At 41.0% G+C, this 20,167-nt stretch overlaps 1 protein-coding gene across 1 annotated transcript in view; it reads right to left on the bottom strand.

The window, feature by feature from the left end:
- Window positions 1-5,621: 5,621 nt before the first annotated feature.
- UVSSA (UV stimulated scaffold protein A) overlaps window positions 5,622-20,167 on the bottom strand; it is a 54,490-nt gene continuing 39,944 nt past the window's right edge. The window contains exons 10-13 of the mRNA XM_061359778.1: window positions 18,451-18,634; window positions 16,891-17,002; window positions 10,985-11,168; window positions 5,622-5,970 (exon numbers count right to left, since the gene is read on the bottom strand). Of these exons, the coding sequence (XP_061215762.1) occupies window positions 5,877-5,970; window positions 10,985-11,168; window positions 16,891-17,002; window positions 18,451-18,634 (574 nt within the window). The 3' untranslated portion in view covers window positions 5,622-5,876. The remainder of the gene's footprint in view (window positions 5,971-10,984; window positions 11,169-16,890; window positions 17,003-18,450; window positions 18,635-20,167) is intronic.

Below are 20,167 nucleotides of genomic sequence, written 5' to 3'. Positions count from 1 at the left end.
TTACTTTCTTAGATGAATTCTTTAGGGTTTTCTCAGGTGTATTGCATACCTGTTTCAGACTGAACTCACACTCACGTTACCTGCTTCTATTCTTACACTACATGAGCAAAGCGTTACAAATGCAGTTTTGTCTGCGTGAACTTCAATCCATTTCCCCAAAATACAACTTGCCCGTAGTCCTCTATGTTGGCAAATATCTGTTAGCTCCTTTAGTACATGTATAAAATTGTTCCGCTCAAACAGAGGTGTGTTTAAATACTCAAAAGAACATTATCTTCCAATGTCTGGGCAGTTTGGGTCTTCAGGTTCTGTCTCAAAGAATAAGCAAGCAAAGGCAGTAGCCATAAAGCCCTTCTTAAGAGCAAATACAACACATACAAAGATTTGCCAGACTTTGGGACATGAACCAAGGCATAGATTGGAGTGGACACTGAAACTGAAGGGGACAGGCAAGGTAAACAAATGGGATCCTAACTAGTTGGGATCACAAAGTAGGTTTACATAAACCATATTCTTCTCTATCTGGTGCTTTCCCCCCCTCTTTCTGCCCATACTGTACTATTCCACACACTCACATTACACACATGTCTCTGGTGAATGACAGCTGTCACAGTGAAATAACCCTGACAGTAACAGCTCTTCCTGCTTGCCTGATGCTGTCTGGCAGGGAGGTGGATTCATCATACAGAATAAGCTTCAAATCAGCCTGGGAAGTTATCACAGCCTCAGAAACCCAGTCCTGAAAAGTCTGCAGTGCACATTCAGGAGTCCTGGGGATGCTGGAAATCCTATGGATTGAGGACACAGAAGGCAACTCATGTTCAGGACCCAGAAGTCTGGCCAAGCAGGGTCAGGCAATACCTGTATATGATTTACCAATTTAATCTCATTACATGACAAATCTTCACCTGGCTAAAACTAGCTCACTCCCTGCAAAGTGCAAGACCTCCTTTTAAAACACTCCTTTGTATTTTCTTCTCTGTAACGTCACAAACCAGAAACATTTTACAGTGACAGTAAAGGATGACACCACAGCAGAGAGCTGCAAGTCACAGAACATGTGGGATGATCATAGAATCATAGAGTCATAGAACAGTTTGGGTTGGAAGGGACCTTCAAAGTTCATCTAGTCCAACCCCCCTGCAATGAGCAGGGATCACCACATGATGATGGACAGAGCAGATTCACCCCCTTCGGTGAAGAGCTGCTTTTTCAGAAGGAAAATAAATCCACTATCCTTAGTACAAATATCTCCATTGTTGCTCATTTTCTTTCCTATTTTTCCCCACAAATCACACACAACTTGCCCTGCACATAAAAGGATTCTTTCCTGTCTTTCCACCCATAACATGGGTAGGATGACCACCTTTATTTCCCCTGCCTTGGTCCCCAGAGGCTGCATGAGAAGAGAAGCACGGGAGGAAAGCATTTGGATGGGATGCTGGTAGAGCTTCCATTCCTTGTGCTGACCAAGATTGTAGGATTGAGTAGAGCTCTGTGACCTGTTAAATATGTTGAGATTTGCAGTTAAGAATGATCACCAGCACTGCACCTCACAGTGAGGATCTGGAGTGATGTGTGTACAGTGTTTGCTTGAAGCACGCTCTGCAGCACACCTGATCACACTCGTTTGCTGCTTCTGCTTCAGCACTGGGGAAAATAAACACTCACACACATGTGGAAGCAACATCTAATTCCTACCCTGGTCAAAACATGTGGCAGACTCTCCTCCGGGTGCTGTTAGCCTTCAGCTGCCAAAAATACTATTACAAAAATCCAAAGATATCCCAAAGCAATTTCCAAACAAGCAGAATCATTTATTATGTTTCCATATACCTTATATAGTGCATGAGGATAAGAGTGGCTCCGTAATGGTGTTATAAGCATCGCAAATTAATGGTGGATGCAATGCCAACAACTTGTCATTATGCAAATTGGAACGTTGGCAGAAATGGTTATTCAACAATCCCTTTCAAAGTAACCAGACCCCTCCTGCTGCTCATTACAGCTAAACTAATTAGCACCACATTTAAACCATTGTAATAAGCTTTTTCCTTAACCCCTTGACAAGAGGGGATTCCTGATGCTACCACAAAACCACACAAGCGCTTGGCTGGGGTTCTGCTGAGGGCACTGATAGGCAGAAAAGCAAGAAGTCCACTAAAAATTACAGTATTGAAGTTCCAGACATTTGGGGATGGAGAAGCAGATTGCACTGGAGTAAAGTCTAGTTCAGTTTGCCCAGCCTCAGGTGCAGCCTGTCGCTAACACAAAGCACCACTGTGCCCTCCTCCCAACACAACAGAGCCTGCTCCCTGATTGCTCTCCTGAGTCAGTACTAAATCTAGGCTCTGTACTATCCAGGCCTAGCTAATAGCTAAAGCTCAACAAGGACATGAATTGATTTCTTCCTCCACTCAATCAGCTTTGAAGGAGAGGAAGAGGGAAAGCAACTCAGAAACATTAACAATTAATAGCTCTCTCCACTTGTTTTCTTTCAAGTCCCACAGCTGGAAGGGCAATAATTTGGTCCCTCTTTGTCCAGCTGCCGGGCAGACCCAGCTCTCATCCATATGTATTTTCCAGGGCATGAGCTAAGTCTTGGGAACTTTAGCATCTCGCCCAGCTGAAGGGGTCCTCAGTGCTGCTGGATGCAGAAGGTCCAGGCTGGTATTGATCTAGGCTGCTGCTCTGAGGGCTTAACAGGGACAGATTTATTATTTTGTTTTCCACAAAATGCATGGGTTTTCTTCCCCAGTAATGTTCACTTTGAACTCACTGATGCCTTCCCCAGCCTGTAAGCTGTTCTGTGTGCCTGATGCACTGTCCATGCAGAATCCCTTACAAATCCGGCGTCTGTCTTGCTTCAGGAAAAACCCAAAACCAAACCCAAACCCCAAATAAATATTTTAAAAATCATTTCTAAGAGCTTTTAAGGATTGAGGTTTTCCAATGGAAATCTGCAGCCAGACCTGGATTGCTAAAGCCAAGCCTCAAGTAAGCTCAGAGGAAATGAAACTGCAACGCTATTGTGCAAAAGATGGGTATGGACCCATCCTGCCCCAAGAACTTCAGAGAGAATGTCCTGAAGGATTGCTTTATATTCAGAAACCCTGCGCACATTGTGATGTCACCTATTGCTCATTTACATCACCAAGTGCTTTGAATTAGAGCCAGCCCCTTGATTCCAACATTAAACAGCACTACAATCATATGGGCTATAGTCTTTTCTATAGTCTTTTCCTCCCCACATGCAACTGAGTGCTCAGGTATGAACACCAATGGAGAAGTCTGCTTTCAGTTCCCATTTTACCATCAAAACAGCACTAGTTATAAAAGGATGACTTAGGTGCATCAGCACAGCAAGCTGCAGCCCAGAGCTACCACATCCTTTTAGAAACACAGAATATTCATTGAGTAGAAGTATGTTACAATACAACTGCAAAGGCACTTGAGTTATAAAGGCAAAAACATACAACAGAAATTACGTGAATGATGCATTTATTTATTTCTCCAGAAGCCCTGAGGACAGGAATAGAAAAGTTCCAGTAGAAACATCACACAGTTTAGCAACTAAGATGTTTGCAAAGCTGAGATCTCAGAGACCTCAAACTTGAAAACTGCTGGAAGTGATACACAAAGAGGTGTGACTTATTAAAAATGTAGATTGATTTATTTCAAACTTAAAAGGATTTCTATTCAAGAAAATGAGAAAGTTCTCCAAACCTTTGAATGACGTCTGACCAGGTCTAATGAGAATGCTCAAAATGGCAAAATTCAAGACCTGTTGCGCGTATGTACGCTGAGTTACCCTGTAGAGAAATCACTTGATTAAACAAAGCACTAACTAACATGGGAGGTGAAGCACTGGAAGTTCTTCAAGCACTGGATGAAGGGAAGACACATTCTGGCAAGAGGCAGTGCTACAGAGGATGTGTGCTTTCCTATGAAAAAACAATGGTCTTTCTTGCTTCAAGGCAGTGTCGTGGTTTAAACCCAGCCAGACAGCTGGAGGAATTAGAAAAAATCATATCCAACTGGGTTAGTTCTCTACCTTACAATGAAAATTCTTGCAACAAAACCAGGAAAAAAAGGAAGTAGAAGGACTTTAGAAAAGGACATTGCTAACCTGGACCAAACTCCATGCACCTGTGTCCAAGTGAGCCATCTCCAAGTCACTTGCTGGGAAACCTTAATTCTGCACATTCTCTTTCTGCATGGAACAGTCATTTTAGAAAAACACCTTTTTGCATGTGTTTTTAATAAAGAAAGGGGCAGAGCATATAACAGGATCAGGTTTAACTGGTAGATCAGACACTCAGATCCAGGTAGGAAGTTTCAGCTGCTGATTTTAGAACTGATGTGACTGAGTAGCATCACAACTGAGTATTAATTACTAAGCACACCTTTTTCTCATGTATTTCCACCCCTTCCTTTTCTGATCTTGGTCTTTGGCCTTTATGTTTTTAATTCTACTAAAGGTCAAAATAAAAAGGTAAATCCATGGGGTAAAGCGCACCTACTGTTTGCTGGAAATTTTCTAGTGCTGACATCTGAGGTTCACAGCAAACAAGGGTTAAGTGCCACTGGACAATATAAATTCCCCACTCTTTTTACAGGGAGAAAACATGTCTTATAAATGAACACCTTCAGTGCAGGCAGGCTCAAGAATCTCTGAAACAGTGGCACAGCAACCTCTGTGGCTCTTTTAAATGTTAATCTCCAAGATCAAAGAGCTTCATTTGGAATGTTTTGGGGTCCCAGAATCCGATGATCTATTTTACATTAAAATGCGCAGGATGTTGCTGTTGATGGGTTTGTTTTGTTGGGTTTTTTTCATGTGTGTGTCTTTAATAACAAAAGCAGTTTAGCAGTTGATTCAACTGAGGAACTTGGTTTGTCCCTGTCTTCAGTTTCACCTGAAGCCTTTACTGCCAAGTTAGCTATGCTGATAGTAAGAGTGGCTTTACTTCCAGTGCAGTGGACATCTTTTGCTGAAATCAGACTTTGTTCCATTCATTATTTGAAGGCATCACTTGATTTGGATATTTTTCTGTGTGTGTACACGACAGAACTTTAGAGGTACTCAGGAGCTACAGTGCTGCGTAATGTAGTGCACTTTCTAGATTAGTAGGCTGAGCAAATTGTACAATCATGGTGCATATGGGTTGGAAGAGACCTTAAGGTTCATCCAGTCCCAACCCCGTGCCATGGTTGGGAGCACCTAGAGCAGCTTGCTCCAAGCCCCATCCAACCTGGCCTTGAACACTGCCAGGGATGGGGCAGCCACAGCTTCTCTGGGCAAACTCTGCCAGCACCTCAGCACCCTCACAGGGAATAATTTTTCCTAGTACCTAACCTAAATGTCCGCTTTGTCTGTTTAAAGCCATTCCCCCTTGTTCTGTTGCTACATGCCCTTATAAAAAGTCCCCTTTAGGTACCAGAAGGCTGCTTTGGTAGAGGCCTTTCACTGGTAGGAATCTGATTGTTTCTAAGGCATCTTTTTTTTTCTGAAGGCATGCAACTGGAGGCAAATTACAACACACATGTTGGTAAAGGAAGTATAAATTACACGAGCCCCTTAGGAAGGAAAAAACTCCAAACATTTCACCCAGAGTGTGTACAAGTCATAAAACATGCTCTATTTCATTTATATTTCAAATAACTGAAATAATTGTGGAATGCATTCCATTCTATACTTCCACATCTTTGTCAAAATTCATGTTATCAAATAAGTTAAAGTTGAAAACAATTTAAAAAGATTACCCCAGTAAAACCATGCCAAGCACAGTGTTTCAGTACAAATATGAAGATCTGTGCTAAAGCTTTTGTGCACTTGCACTCTTGTAATCAAATGGAGGGTAAAGATTAACAATTTAATTTAGTGCATAGTTAAACTGGTTAGCAAACTTCTCGTGCTTCCTTTGGTCCACTCGGTTCATCGCCTTCACCACCCGTTTCATGGCACCTCTGAAACAGAAACACAAAACAATAAACCCAGTTATGTTGATTCTACACAGTATCAGAGAATGTTTATGAATGGGGGGGAATGAACTATGATTAATCACTCCCAGGCTTCTGAACACTGCGCTGATGAGGCTGAACAAATTTGTCTTGTTAACTAAATTAGCTGCAGCAATACAAACAGTTTAATTTAAGCAATGATTTTATTAACAGGAGTAAACAAATGAAAATCTTTCAGTTTAATGGCTGTGCATTCCACCCTCTGAGCACTATTTCTGACAGTCACACTCAGCAAGCTTGATTTTCAAAAGCACCTAGCTGCTCTTGGTGAGGGGAGAAGATAACTAAAGGTATCTAGGAGGATCTAAAAATCCAAACATCCAGTAACCCTTATGAAATCCAACCTGCAGAATCTAGAATGTTTTTGTGAGGAAAGGGCTTGCTGTTCAATTCATGTAACTATAACCTATTTAGCAACTTTCCTTTCAAAGGTTACTGAAACCCCATTTCATCAGCTGTGTGCAGAGTAAGATACAGAGTAAGAGAGTAAGTTTCTCTCACCAGCAGCATCCCCATTCCTAAACAGTAACTTTTTAATCCACAAATACAACACTAGTTTAGGAAGACACCAGAGATTGTCAAGTATCTCTCTGCAGAGAGATGGATAACTGCTGCAGAACAGCCAAGTGTTTAGAGTTTAGCACTGTAAGGACAGCATGTCCAGTACCTTGTCCTTGTATATAAGTGGAATGGGATCTCTGCTATGTCATGATGGGCAAAAGCATTTTAGCCCTCCACAGTGACTGCTTTGTTTGAAGACAACTCTGGTGTGTTCTTTGGATTCAAAAATGAAATAAAGAAATAAACTTTGGAGCTCTTAAGCTTTCTGATGCTTTTAAATCTGAGGAGTGTTGCTGCTCTTTATCTGCTGCCATTGCTTCCTCCCAAGAAGATTATCTTCTTTTGCAAGTGACTTATGCTTCTGAACTGTGAGAGTGAAGACACCGACAGTTTTTCCTTACACAAACTTTGAGTGAAGATCACACAGCTGAGGTGTTGAGGGTGAGGACAATGATGCCTAGACAGCATGGGTAGGAGCAGGAGATTCTCGTAACAGGCACAGAGAGAGTAAGTCTATACATCCTTTAACTGCTAAGGCAGAGGAATGGGTTCATAATTCCAGAGGGGTAAGAAAGCAGAAGTCAAAAGAATGCTCTGTTCTGTTTCTGCTCCCACAGAAACTTACAGTAGTTGTGCACATCTGAGTTTATCTTGTCTAGGGAATTTTGTCCTTCACTGGATTCTAGAGTTCCCATTTTTATAGGTTACTCTGAGTGTCTCTAGCACAAAAACTCAGAAATCTGAGGCTGCTATTTGCAGGTGTGCTCAGATGTCACTCTGCCTCTGTTTATGAAGAAGGAAACTCTCCTAACACATCTCTGTAAAGACTTGGGTGCCCTGCCAGCATGGGAGGTATAACCCCTAATAAGGGCTTGGTTTGAGGGACTATGGCTGAAGGAGAGAAGCCAGAGAGTTGTTGTCTATGGGGCGGAGTCTAGTTGGAGGCCTGTATCTAGTGGAGTGCCTCAAGGGTCGGTACTGGGACCAGTATTATTTAATATATTCATCAACGATTTAGATGAGGGAATTGAGTGTACTATCAGCAAGTTTGCTGATGACACTAAGCTGGGAGGAGTGGCTGACACGCCAGAAGGCTGTGCTGCCATCCAGAGAGACCTGGACAGGCTGGAGGGTTGGGCGGGGAATAACTTGATGAAATATAACAAGGGAAAGTGTAGAGTCCTGCATCTGGGCAGGAACAACCCCAGGTTCCAGTATAGATTGGGGAACGACCTGTTAGAGAGCAGTGTAGGGGAGAGGGACCTGGGGGTCCTGGTGGACGACAGGGTGACCATGAGCCGACACTGTGCCCTTGTGGCCAAGAAGGCCAATGGCATCCTGGGGTGTATTAGAAGGGGGGTGGTTAGTAGGTCGAGAGAGGTTCTCCTTCCCCTCTACTCAGCCCTGGTGAGACCTCATCTGGAATATTGTGTCCAGTTCTGGGCCCCTCAGTTTAAGAAGGACAGGGACCTGCTGGAGAGAGTCCAGCGCAGGGCAACTAAGATGATTAAGGGAGTGGAGCATCTCCCTTATGAGGAAAGACTGAGGGAGCTGGGTCTCTATAGTTTGGAGAAGAGGAGATTGAGGGGTGACCTTATTAGTGTATATAAATATATGAAGGGGGAGTGTCACGAGGATGGAGCCAGGCTCTTCTCAGTGGCAAACAGTGATAGGACAAGGGGCAATGGGTACAAACTGGAACACAAGAGGTTCCACTTAAACTTGAGAAGAAACTTCTTCTCAGTGAGGGTGACGGAACACTGGAACAGGCTGCCCAGGGAGGTTGTGGAGTCTCCTTCTCTGGAGACATTCAAAACCCGCCTGGACACGTTCCTGTGTAACCTTATCTAGGTGTTCCTGCTCCGGCAGGGGGATTGGACTAGATGATCTTTTGAGGTCCCTTCCAATCTCTAACATACTGTGATACTGTGATGTCTCATTTAAGAACATGGCACTGATTGTCTCCTTTGATTTCTACATCAAAATGCAGTTGGCAGGTTCCATCACACATGGACGGTTTCAAGCCTAGCGCTGTTAGACTCTGTGTTTATCACATCTGAGGATGCTGAAGGCTGTGCAGAAGACAAGACGTTCACATACTAGTGTGCACCAGGCTTTTTCGGGATCAGGCCCTACAACCACAGAAGCGGAGCTGGAAGGGTCTATCTCTGAGAGGCAAGTTGATGTCTGTTTTGGCTCTCCGTAACAACTTCATTTCAAAAGCCATTTTGAAACATCTCAAAACAGGGAATACTTCTTAATAACACTTCTAAATGGTGGGATTAAAGATTTTCTCAGCAACAACTGTAATGAAAACGAATATTCTGAAAAAACGCCTTGGGAGAGGTACGCTTTTAACAAAATCCTGCCAATAAAGTTACCAGAGTAAGGAAAATGTGGTCATGAGTTTGCACTTCAAATATTGCCTAATTGGTAGGAGAAAAGTGAGCCTTTAGCAGTGCAGAGTGGCCTTGACACTTTCATGTCATGTAGGTTTTACATTAGCACCACTGGATAGTGCGATACTGTAAATGAAATGAGATCCCACTTTGATGATCTGTGTGCAATTTCACTTAACTTTATTGGCAGACTAGAGCCTGGGTTTATCACCTATACATTTCAAGTAATTTGGGGTTGTTAGAAGGAGCCAAGGTTATCATCTTATTTAGTGCTGCAAAGCATGAAACCTATTAAAACATGACAGGTTTGATTCCCTATGCCTGGCACTAACACACACTCAAATCATTAGAACAAACCACAGTAAACCAAAACCAGCTTTTAAAATTTGTTTTGTGAAAGCTGATATGAAATTCTGATCATTAGAACTGTGTGTCCCTGACTTCTAAGATAGGTGAGATGAGAATTTCACAGAAAATGTGTTATTTCTGTGACTAAAAGCAATGCGGATTTGGCTTGGTTATTATAACCATTACAGCAGAAAAGGGAAAACAGAGTTTAAACAAATATTGTGCCTTGGATGCTGTTCAACTAATCCAGTATGTTTAGGGAATAAGCTACCATTAATGACCTTACAATAATAATTTTGCTTTTTTCATTTGAGAACTTCAAACTTTTCACTTTCCTTTGACTACTTGAATTTTACATGTGAAACTCTTTCAATAGCTGCATCTGCTTTCCGTTTGATCAAGAGAGGAGCATGCTTAGGCAAATTTACGCTGCAGCCACATCTAATCAAGACTAGACATTAGAAATAGCATTACAGAGTGGACATGTGGAGATAGTATACATTCTAAAACCGTAGGCTCCCATTTCTCTCTGAGCTAGAGTGTCTGCTTTAAAGTTAACATATGTCTATGGAAGACAAGGAAGTGCCTTTGTTCTGCATGTCTGAATGCTAGTGCCATCCAAACAGGTTCTTCTCAGTCTAAACCTAGGCCAAGAGATACTGTTTTCACATGTGCAGAAAGGAGAGAGATACATACTGAAACAGCACCATGGTGGGAAGAATACCGTGTCCACATGTCTCTGGTACACAGAATAATCATCTCCAGACTCCTAAACTGAGAAGAAACCTGCAGTAGGTTCCAGGCCTTGATATTTACAGAGGGCAGCAGGGGTTAAATGAACAAGGACCATAACACAAGGATCCAAATATTCATAGCAGGGGGGTTGGAACTAGATGATCTAAAGGTCCTTTCCAACCCTAACTATACTATGATTCTTAACCAGTTGAATGCACTCTTGGTATAGGAGGAGAAAAACGTAATTACAGTGTGTCCCTGAACAATACAGAGGAAGGATCACTGTGTGGTGGGAAGGCCCAGCTAGCAATTCAGTATGTCCATGAGTGAGAGAAAACACACAGCCAAAACTTTGGGAAGGTCTCTCAGCATAAACTAGAGGCATGAGGGCAACTGTCAACATGCCAAAATCCAAGGGGTTCTGACAGATCCTTTTATTAACTGGAGTTCTGCTCAGGACAGCTTATCTTAGGCTTTCAAAAGAAAAAAACCTTCATTTTCATTCCATCTACACTACTACAGTGCTTCTGATGCTGTAAATTGTGTCAGTTTGAACACATCATCTTCTTTCCAGATCCAGTACTACTTGCACACGTAAAGTAGCATCCATCTGATTAATAAATGATCATCCAGAGAAGCTAGTACAGCAATTAAAGATAAAAAAAAAATGAGAAGGATGAAAAAAAATATAAATCATTCACAGGGGAATTTTGTAAATTAACTGAACATTGTCAAACAAATAATCTTGGTCATCAGTACTGGCTGCTCTTGACCCTCCACAGATACAGAAGGTATTCCTGCTCTGCAGTTAGTGAAGAAAGTTGTTTAGGAAGTGCATGTTAATGTAGAAACAGAAAGTACCAGTGAAACATAAGGAAACAGCAACTTATCAGGCTTTAGAGAACTAAGCATCTTACTTATTGAAGACTTTCTTCTCAAGCCGGGAACGAGAAGTGTTAGCCTGCTGCTTCAGGTCTGTCAGATTTGGGTATTTTTTCTTCTTCCCTTTTTTTTTCCCTTCTTTTCCATTAATTTTAGAGGAACCAAGATCCACTCCTGTGGCTGCTTCAATTTCTCTCATGAATTCTGGATCTCGCCATTCTGTTTAAAAGAAAAAGCATTCACTTTGAAACTCCAAACCCAGGCAGAATGTAGACTCTTCTAAGGTACAGGTTTTGTCGCTGCTAGGGGAGGGCAGAGTCACTGTGCTGCAAGTTGCATACACAAAGGAAGGGTGGATAAAGGAGTTAGCCAAAATGACAGATCTTGATGAAGAAGCCCTGTGAGTCTGAGATTAGTATCTATTAATAGTTGTTATAGATAAAACTGTTCTGTAGGAAGACTTAAGTTTTTGCAGTACCACAGCAGCAAAATTCCAAGGAAACTATTCCATGTAAGAAAGGTGACACAAACACAGTGATTATTATTTAGAAATGGAACAAAAGGCCAACAGTGCAGCTGAGCACCTTATCTCCAGAAATAAATTCTGAGTAAGCTTTAAAATAAACCTAAACAAAATAGAACATGTCAACTTTTGAGCAGAGTAGGGTGATGACATTGGAACTCTTCTGCATCAATCATATTTGCTTCTAAACATGAGCTGGTATCTGACACCTAAATAGCGCTTGTGAGTAAGACAACATGACCCTGTTGCCATGAGCCAAATTTTGCATCTGAAAAAGATGTCTAAATCAAGTTTATTCTCTTCACAATAATAAGAGTTAAATTTATCTCATTGAAAACTTGTTTTATGGTTTTATCAAAACTTTAATGCTTCGGAATCCAACTGTACCCTGTAATGGATTCTGATCAGAGATGCCACCACAGGAAAAACTGTAAACTCTTTAAGGAAACTGTGGTCTTTCACCTGTAGTAAAGCCTTGCATATCAGAACAAGGTAACACAGTAGAAAGTAAAAATGTGGCCAGAGGATGGATATCTTCAAGGGCAAAGTTAGGAAAATGGCTTTGCATTATAAAGACTTTAAGCACAGGGGTTAGGAAAAAAATGTAGCAAGCATCACTTCAAAGAATAACATGGTCCAAACTCAGCATAACTGTCAGAATTCTGTAATTTAACAACCAACAGCTACCATTCGTTATATAGTTCTCGTACGTCTGTCAGTCTTTTTTGCCTGCAGACATTCTAACACTAATGTCTACTACTCTTATTTAACATCTATGTAGGTATAGAAAAATAAACAGTCCTGAACAACTCTACAATTTCACTTACACAACAAGTAACTGTGTGTAAGTCACTGAGTGTGAGAAGTATTGCTAACAACATTTCAGGAAGGTCAGAGGCTATGTCCTCACTTAAGAACACAACGTTTAGGAATACCAGAGCAATTTTCCAAGGAAAGGTTAGATCTAACCAGCTATATGTGAAAGCAAGGACCGATTAAAATCCAACACACCAAAAGCAAGAGGAAAATGAAGCTGTGCAAGGAACTGAGCAGGAGTATAGAGGGAGAAAATAGAACACATATAATTGATGGATTGCAAGACCTCAGACTTCTTTTTTTGAAGGAATACATAACAGCACAATTCAGATACAGGAACGATTAATCCAAGATTAAGGAAAACTGTCTAAACAGTTTATCTCCCAGTAATAAGAAGGCGTCACAGTTTAGGAACCCCCTGAATGGAGCAATTGTTTAAACACAACGAAAAAATGCCGGCATCCAGTAGAGATGAAATGAGCATTTGAGTAAAATGAAGGAGCAATTTAAAAGCCTTTGAGAAAAATCAATAGAATGCCAGGGAAGAGCAGCCTTTTTGAGCATTGATGGGCCCCTAAAGCTCTTTATACATTGTTACTGAGTTTAACAGCAGGGAAAAGAAAATTACACAGTTTGCAAGGGTAGGCGGGAATCAATACCGTAGTTAGTAAAGAGATGCTATTTCACATCTGACTGGCCAGCGGCCTGCCTTCACCAGCCTGTCCTGATACCTGTTTGTTAACAAGTCACTAAGGGCTGAAAAACCAGATACTCTTCAGGGTTGACACAAAAAATAGGCACGTAATTTGCTCCTGTGTGAGAACTAATGGAAAAGGATGAACGCTGCAGATTAGCAGGTCAGCATAATCCCACCTGGTTCATTGTTTCAGGACTGAAAAGCCCAAAACACCATTTTGTGGACATTAGTTAAGAGTTAAAAATCTTATACTAAGTTAAAAAATGCTCTTTAATATCAATGGCAGTGTTGTCAAAACATGGGCATTATCACACAAACTGTATTATTTTACAGAATTGTTTTCCACTTCAATTACTCGAGGATGAAAATAAACCTACTATCCAATAGGAAAACTTGTAGGAAGAATTTTGGTGCAATTTAACCTCACCTCATCTTTTAATGTCGTCTCAGAATTTTTCAAACTGTTGTCATTAGCAAATGATGCTGTCAATGGTAAGACCAAAGCACTTACAGTACAGAGTGGATTCCCACTTGTATTATTTCCCACAGCAGCACTGTTCAGACTTGCTTCAACTCCTTTGAAATAAGGAGTAAACAGAATCCAAACCAAACACATCCCAATGGAAACCAACTCCAAACCACAAGCCCAAACAAACAAAAGGCCATTTTCAAAGGTTGAAGAAAATACTATAAAATAAATATAAAACTAGTGAGAAACAAAGAAAACAGCACAAGTGGATAAAAATATTTAGTGACACCTGGTATATGTGCATGCATATATATAAATGTGTATATATATATATGTGTATATCTATATATGGCTTTATAAACCTGCAAGGTTTTGTCCAATAAACTAAGCACTACAGCTTGTCCAGTATCTCCCCAGGCAGACTGGCTGGACCCCTGTATGACATCTCAGCTTAACAACAGCACTCAATAATGCAACGCAGCGATGTCAACACTGGTTTGGGACTAACATACACACCCGTGTGGGCCAGAGGTGAGAAGCCTCTAACAACACCAAGCTGACACTGTAATAAAAATAAATATTATGTCTAGCCTAAAGCAATGGCAATTTCACAGAAAATATAAATCAATATTTTTCAGTGCAAGTGATTTTTATACCAAGACTATTAGTTTCTAGTTTGAAACTAGTCCCTCAAGAACACCTACTAGCTTAATTTGCTAGCTTAAACACAGTTTAGATTTGTCTGGATTGAGAGCAGTCCTGAGAAGCACTGAGGGGTGTTGGTTAATGAGAAGCTCAACGTGAGCCAGCAGTAGGCACTTGCTGCCCAGAAAGCCAAACATGTCCTGGGCTATATCACCAGCAACATGACCAGCCCATAGAGTAAGGTGATTCTCTCCCCCGACTGCTCTCATGACAGAGGGACATGGACTTGTTGGAGCGAATTCAGAGGAGGCCATGAAGATGCTCAGAGGGCTGGAGCACCTCTGCTCTGGAGACAGACTGAGAGAGTTGGGCTGGTTCAGCCTGGAGAAGACTCAGGGGAGGCCTTAGATCAGCTTTCAGTACCTAAAGTGGGTACACAGTACCTAAACTTCAAGAAAGCTGGGATGGGGCATTTTACAAGGGCATGTAGGGATAGAACAAGGGAGGATGGCTTTAAACTGGCAAAGGGGACATTTAGATTAGATATAAGGAAGTTCTTTAGTGCAAGGGTGGTGAGGCGCTGGCGCAGGTTACCCAGAGAAGTTGTGCCCCATCCCTGGCAGTGCTCAAGGCAAGGTTGAATGGTGCTTGGAGCAACCTGCTCTAGTGGAAGGTGTCCCTGCCCATGGTAGGGGGTTGGAACTAGATCAGCTTTAAGGTCCCTTCCAACACAAACCAGTCTGTGATTCTATGATAATAACTAAGTTGGGAGCTCTCCTTTTTGCACAACACCCAAACCACTGCCCTGGTTTCACAATCCAGCTGTGCCCATGCTGTTGCCTGCATGCCAGTTTAGAGCACTTCACTCCACATGGGCAAGAATGGAAACTGCCTGTAAACACAGCACTTTGACACATGCAAATACCAGAAGGTGTTCAGTACCCTCTGCATTTGGGGGGTGCTGGTAACTGCCAAGCACAGTAACTCAAAGACAGCCAGATCAGTATTAAAGGAAACTGGGTGGATGAATTGTGTATTTAAAAGCACATTGATTTGACATAGACCTTTTTGGATAACAGACCAACAACTGTTCATTATGCTCTAAAGGGGTTTCGTGGAAGGTTTAGTAAGCCTCATTAATAACATATATGACTGTGAAAGTGATGAAATACTGAGAGCTTAAGGGAGAACTAACTCTTTGAAGGGAGCATACTACAAGTTATCAAATTGATAAAGCCTATAGGTAAGTTTAATTAGAATGCAGAACACTCACCTAGACCTTAAAACGGAGAAAACTAAGGTCTTCTGGAGGAAGACAGGTTAAATAAAAGCTCTGAAAACAAATCTGTCCCCTCCAATTACACACTACGTCTTTGCTGGATAGATCCCTCTCTCCCATCTTCCTTTGCAGTCCATCAACTTCCAATAGTTCCCCGGTTGCAATCCCCCTGGCACTCTATGAAAACCTACCTTCTGTCCATTACTAATGAGGTTTAGTTCTACTATTGCAAAAAAGTCCCTCATTCTTCTTGGAAGGCTTCCTGCCTGCATATTCATTGTTTGCTGTCTTTTTCATTGCCTGTATTCCTTACCTAGTAGTACAGAGCTTTATCCTGGCTAAAAATGCCCAAATAATCTTGGGGAAGGATAAGCCTTCCCTCCTCACCTGAAAGCAGCATACAGGACACAAGGAGAAGACTGTTAGTTTTGTTGTCTATCCTCATTGTTTGAAAATGAAATCCAGAGTATTGCATAGTAACATGTAAGCAATTAAATAGCAGAGGTCTGCTTGCTCTTTTCCCCAAGCCCATCACAAACATCATGCCTATTAGAACATCCAGCCTAGTTATAATGCCAATAAAGCCCGAGGTGAGGGCTTCCCTAGTTTAGAGTATTTTCTAGTGGTGCTGCACAGATGCATAACATAGCAAGTCTAAGAATTCTTCTAAAACACAAGTAGTAAGTGAGTAGATATAGGAAACAGAGAATATGATATGAACAGATATAGGAAAAACAAGTTCCTACATTGTGGCAAAAACCAACTCTGCCAATATCCGTGGTAACACAGTGATCCTGATTATATCAGCATTACATTACAGAAATCACAGCTTTTAGGGACCAGCAAGATAAGACAAATTCTTTTCAGAAGCATGGAAACATGTCAAGCATTTCCCACGAAACAAGTTTAATTGTCCTTAATAAACATGTTCCTTAAGATAAAGGCTATAACTCATCTGTCTGAGAAGCATTAGAAACATTGTAACTACTGGAAATAAAGAACAAATGCAATGTTAACCTTATTCAGTGTACACACGGATCCATATTTACCACATAAGTAAGAATCACTGCAAATGATCTGCAAATTAGAATCAACAGGAATTTAAATGAGAGAATATGGTTATGAGCAAAACAGAAATACGATCCAGTTCTATGGATCTCAGCCTCTGCCTTTACCCACAAAAGTGTCAGCTCTTCATACAGCCTGTCACATTTGTCGTCCAACAAACGTCCTATACAGAGGGAGACTGTTGTCCAACGTGCATCTACGCTGCATCTATTCATAGATACAATATATAGATACAATATATGAAATAGATACTATGTAGTTACAATCTATACAATACTTGTATAGATTATAAATAAATTGTAGGTATTGTGAATACTGCATATAATATATAAACAAACATATAGACGATAAGGATATGAAGCTTCCATTTAAAACTTATCTCCTACCTCTGGCTTAGTATTTTTTGGTTTGGGTTTGTTTTTAAGATGTTATATAGACACAAACCTGGATGAGCTGCTTGCTTCTCAAACCGCATCTTTTCTTCTCTGGCTCTGTCCTCAGCATTTATGGGAATCCCGGATTCATCCCGAGGAATTATCTTTCCATGGAAAGGACACTTCAGAAAGAAAGGGAGAAAAAAAAAAGGTTAGCTCCTGAATGGAAAGAATATGCTTACATGTTATATAACACAGTTTAAAGTCAGACACTGGAATCAAGCAACAAAACCCTCTACTTGATTCTCATTCCCCTTAGAAAGTATGAAGATCCCATACATACCATGTGTTTAATATATTCATGATCTCAAAGAAATAAGCTCTTTGTGATATGAATATCCAATTTCAAGCGGTCAGGCAGTACACCCTGTCAAGTCACAAGGGCACCAATGCTGCATCGTATGTTGTTGCTTATGCTATATCCCGATCATGTAACAATCCCATTTAAAGTATTTTAGCGCATTCAGATCCTTCAATCTCAGATAACAGAGGAAGAACAGGGGTATTTGAACAAAGTACTTAAGCAAAGTATTTCTGCTCATAGGGCTCATAATTTAAGGTTGCATAGGATTTAGCTTTCATAAAACCTAATTTGCCCCTCAAACACCCAAGTTTCTAAATACAGTTAATATCAAATGCGCCTTTAAATGTGAAGAACTTTTCAGCAACTGTCTCTGCTTTACTGACAGGTATATGTACTCATATGTAATATGTAAAGTATAAATAAAAATGCCAAAAATATCTGAAAGTTCCTTAAATGTTCACAGCTTCCTTACCAAAAGGATTCTTCCCATATGAAACACATATAAATAGTAAATTTAGAATCATAGAATGGTTTGGGTTGGAAAGGACCTTAAGATCATCTAGTTCTAATCCCCCCGGCCATGGGCAGGGAAATTTCTCCAGATACAATTACCTTCTACTGCCTGAAGCTATATTTGCAGTGTGAAATCAATGTTCATGGACATGTTTTAATAAGATCTTCTCCATATAGCACATATCCTGGAAGTTAGGTAACTTAGAATCATAGAATAGTCAGTGTTGGAAAGGAACCTAAGATCATCTACCTCCAACCCGTGGCAGGGACAACCCAACCCATGGCAGGGACACCTCACACTAAACCATATCACCCAAGGCTTCGTCCAACCTGGCCTTGAACACTGCCAGGGATGAAGCATTCACAAACTCCCTGGGCAACCCATTCCAGTGCCTCACCACCCTAACAATAAAGAATTTCTTCCTTATATGCAATCTAAACTTCCCCTGTTTTAAGTTTCAACCTGTTACCCCTTGTCCTGTCACTACAGTCCCTAATGAAGAGTCCCTCCCCAGCACCCCTATAGGCCCCTTCAGATACTGGAAGGCTGCTATGAGGTCTCCACGCAGCCTTCTCTTCTCCAGGCTGAACAGCCCCAACTTTCTCAGCCTATCTTCATACAGGAGGTGCTCCAGTCCCCTGACCATCCTCGTGGCCCTTCTATGGACTTGTTCCAACAGTTCCATGTCCTTTTTATGTTGAGGACACCAGATCTGCACACAGTACTCCGGGTGAGGTCTCAAAAGTGCCCACCTTAATCCGATCTTGTCTTTCACACAGCCTTCCATCAGGCATCCGTGCTCGACATTTATGTTTCACTGGTTCAAACTTGCCAGCAAATGTGATGTATCTAGTTTTCAACATTTCACTTATTTCTTTATTTTCCACCTCTTCCTCTACTTCACGGGGTGCCCAAAATCGATGCTCAGAAGCAAATCTGGGGAAACAACAGATGAAAATTATTCACAAAGTTGTAAGAAAGCACATACAGATGTCAGTATCATCCTGTGGTGAACTTACATGGAAAAGGAAAGGAAGCTTTACTAGTGAGTTAGAAAAAAACTAGGAATCTAACATTCTTTCTTATGACTCCTGTATTATGAAGATGTTTTTCAAATACCACCAAAGCCTGTCTAGTATTGATTTCTTGTCTAACCTACCAACCTATTAGGAGGCTTAGCTCTAGCTCATGATCTGACATTCAGCGTCAGTTATCTGATACCCAGTTTCAGTGAATAACTTCATAACTCTGTAATTAACATCCTTCCTAACAAAATACTTCTGTGATCAAACACAGAAGATAGATTAGGGAGGAAAAAGTTTGATCTTAACTTCTCCTGGTAACTGTATTCCTGTAGCAGCAGAGAAGCAGCAGCTGAAATCAGTGTTGCAATATACTGAGACCAAGGATGAGAGCAAACAAGCAGCTGAACCTTATAAAGGTTCATTATTCCAGGTTTTCTTATACAGTGTCCATAAGTCTGAGAAACTTACAAGTGTTCCTCTAGGAAATTAAGCTAACCCATTGGAAATCTATTTTAAAATTAGAGTTCTTTCCTATATTTACACAGGTAATTATATAGGCAAATGGAAGATTAGTATCATGACAGTGGATGTGGGAGTGGGAGAGAAGGGGAGCAAGAGCCCTTGAGTGATGGAGTATTTTCAAATCTTCTTAATAGTAGTCATACAATTTCATTTTAACCACCCTAGGATGCCAATAATGAAAACAGGCAACCCCAGGGAGTGATTACCTGACATTTTAGATGCCAGTCTTAGGATGCAATTCACTGTCCCTCTGATAAATGTTTCTTTCTGCTAATCATGAAAACAAATCAGGGTGACCAGCTTAAACTCAGATATTTAACTTTAAGACATCTGAAGTTAAACAACAACAATCCCATCCCAAATTTAAGGAAAAATAAGTTCAAGAGTTAAAAATACAGCTAAACTAAGAGGGAAAAAAAAAAAAATCCAGCCTGTGTGTGGATATCCCTAGATGACACATCTTGAGAAGGATATCCTTTAATTCATAAAAGATACTTTACAATCACTTTCTTCCACATAGGTTTTCCACCCAATCCACCTCAGACTTATACAAGAGGATTTCCTCTATCCATATCCAATTCCTCTCACTTGTTAGTATCTTTGGATGCCATCTGAGACTTTGCCTTATGTCACAGCCATGCACACATGAACACTGGCTTCACTAATCACAATCTCAGTTCCACGAAGCACTTAAAGCATTACTGTAGTGGGCCTGACGAGTTTTGACGAATTTTACCTAAGCAAGTTTTCAGCAGTTGATAAGGGAAAAAAAAAAAGCTAGAGGAAACGATTTGACCTTTGCAACCTACAACATACACAGCTGCTGGCTTTACTGCAATAGTTGACCATTTAAAACTATGTAAAGAGATTAGAAGTAGGCTAAAATAGGGATCAAGCGATTTTGAAGCCATTCTAGGATTTG

Source organism: Neopsephotus bourkii, unplaced genomic scaffold, assembly GCF_033783945.1.
Source record: "Neopsephotus bourkii isolate Nb327-2 ecotype Australia unplaced genomic scaffold, CSIRO-AGI_Nbou_v1 NB_994, whole genome shotgun sequence".
Lineage (NCBI taxonomy): Eukaryota > Metazoa > Chordata > Aves > Psittaciformes > Psittacidae > Neopsephotus > Neopsephotus bourkii.
This window is presented reverse-complemented; position numbering and strand designations above follow the sequence as displayed.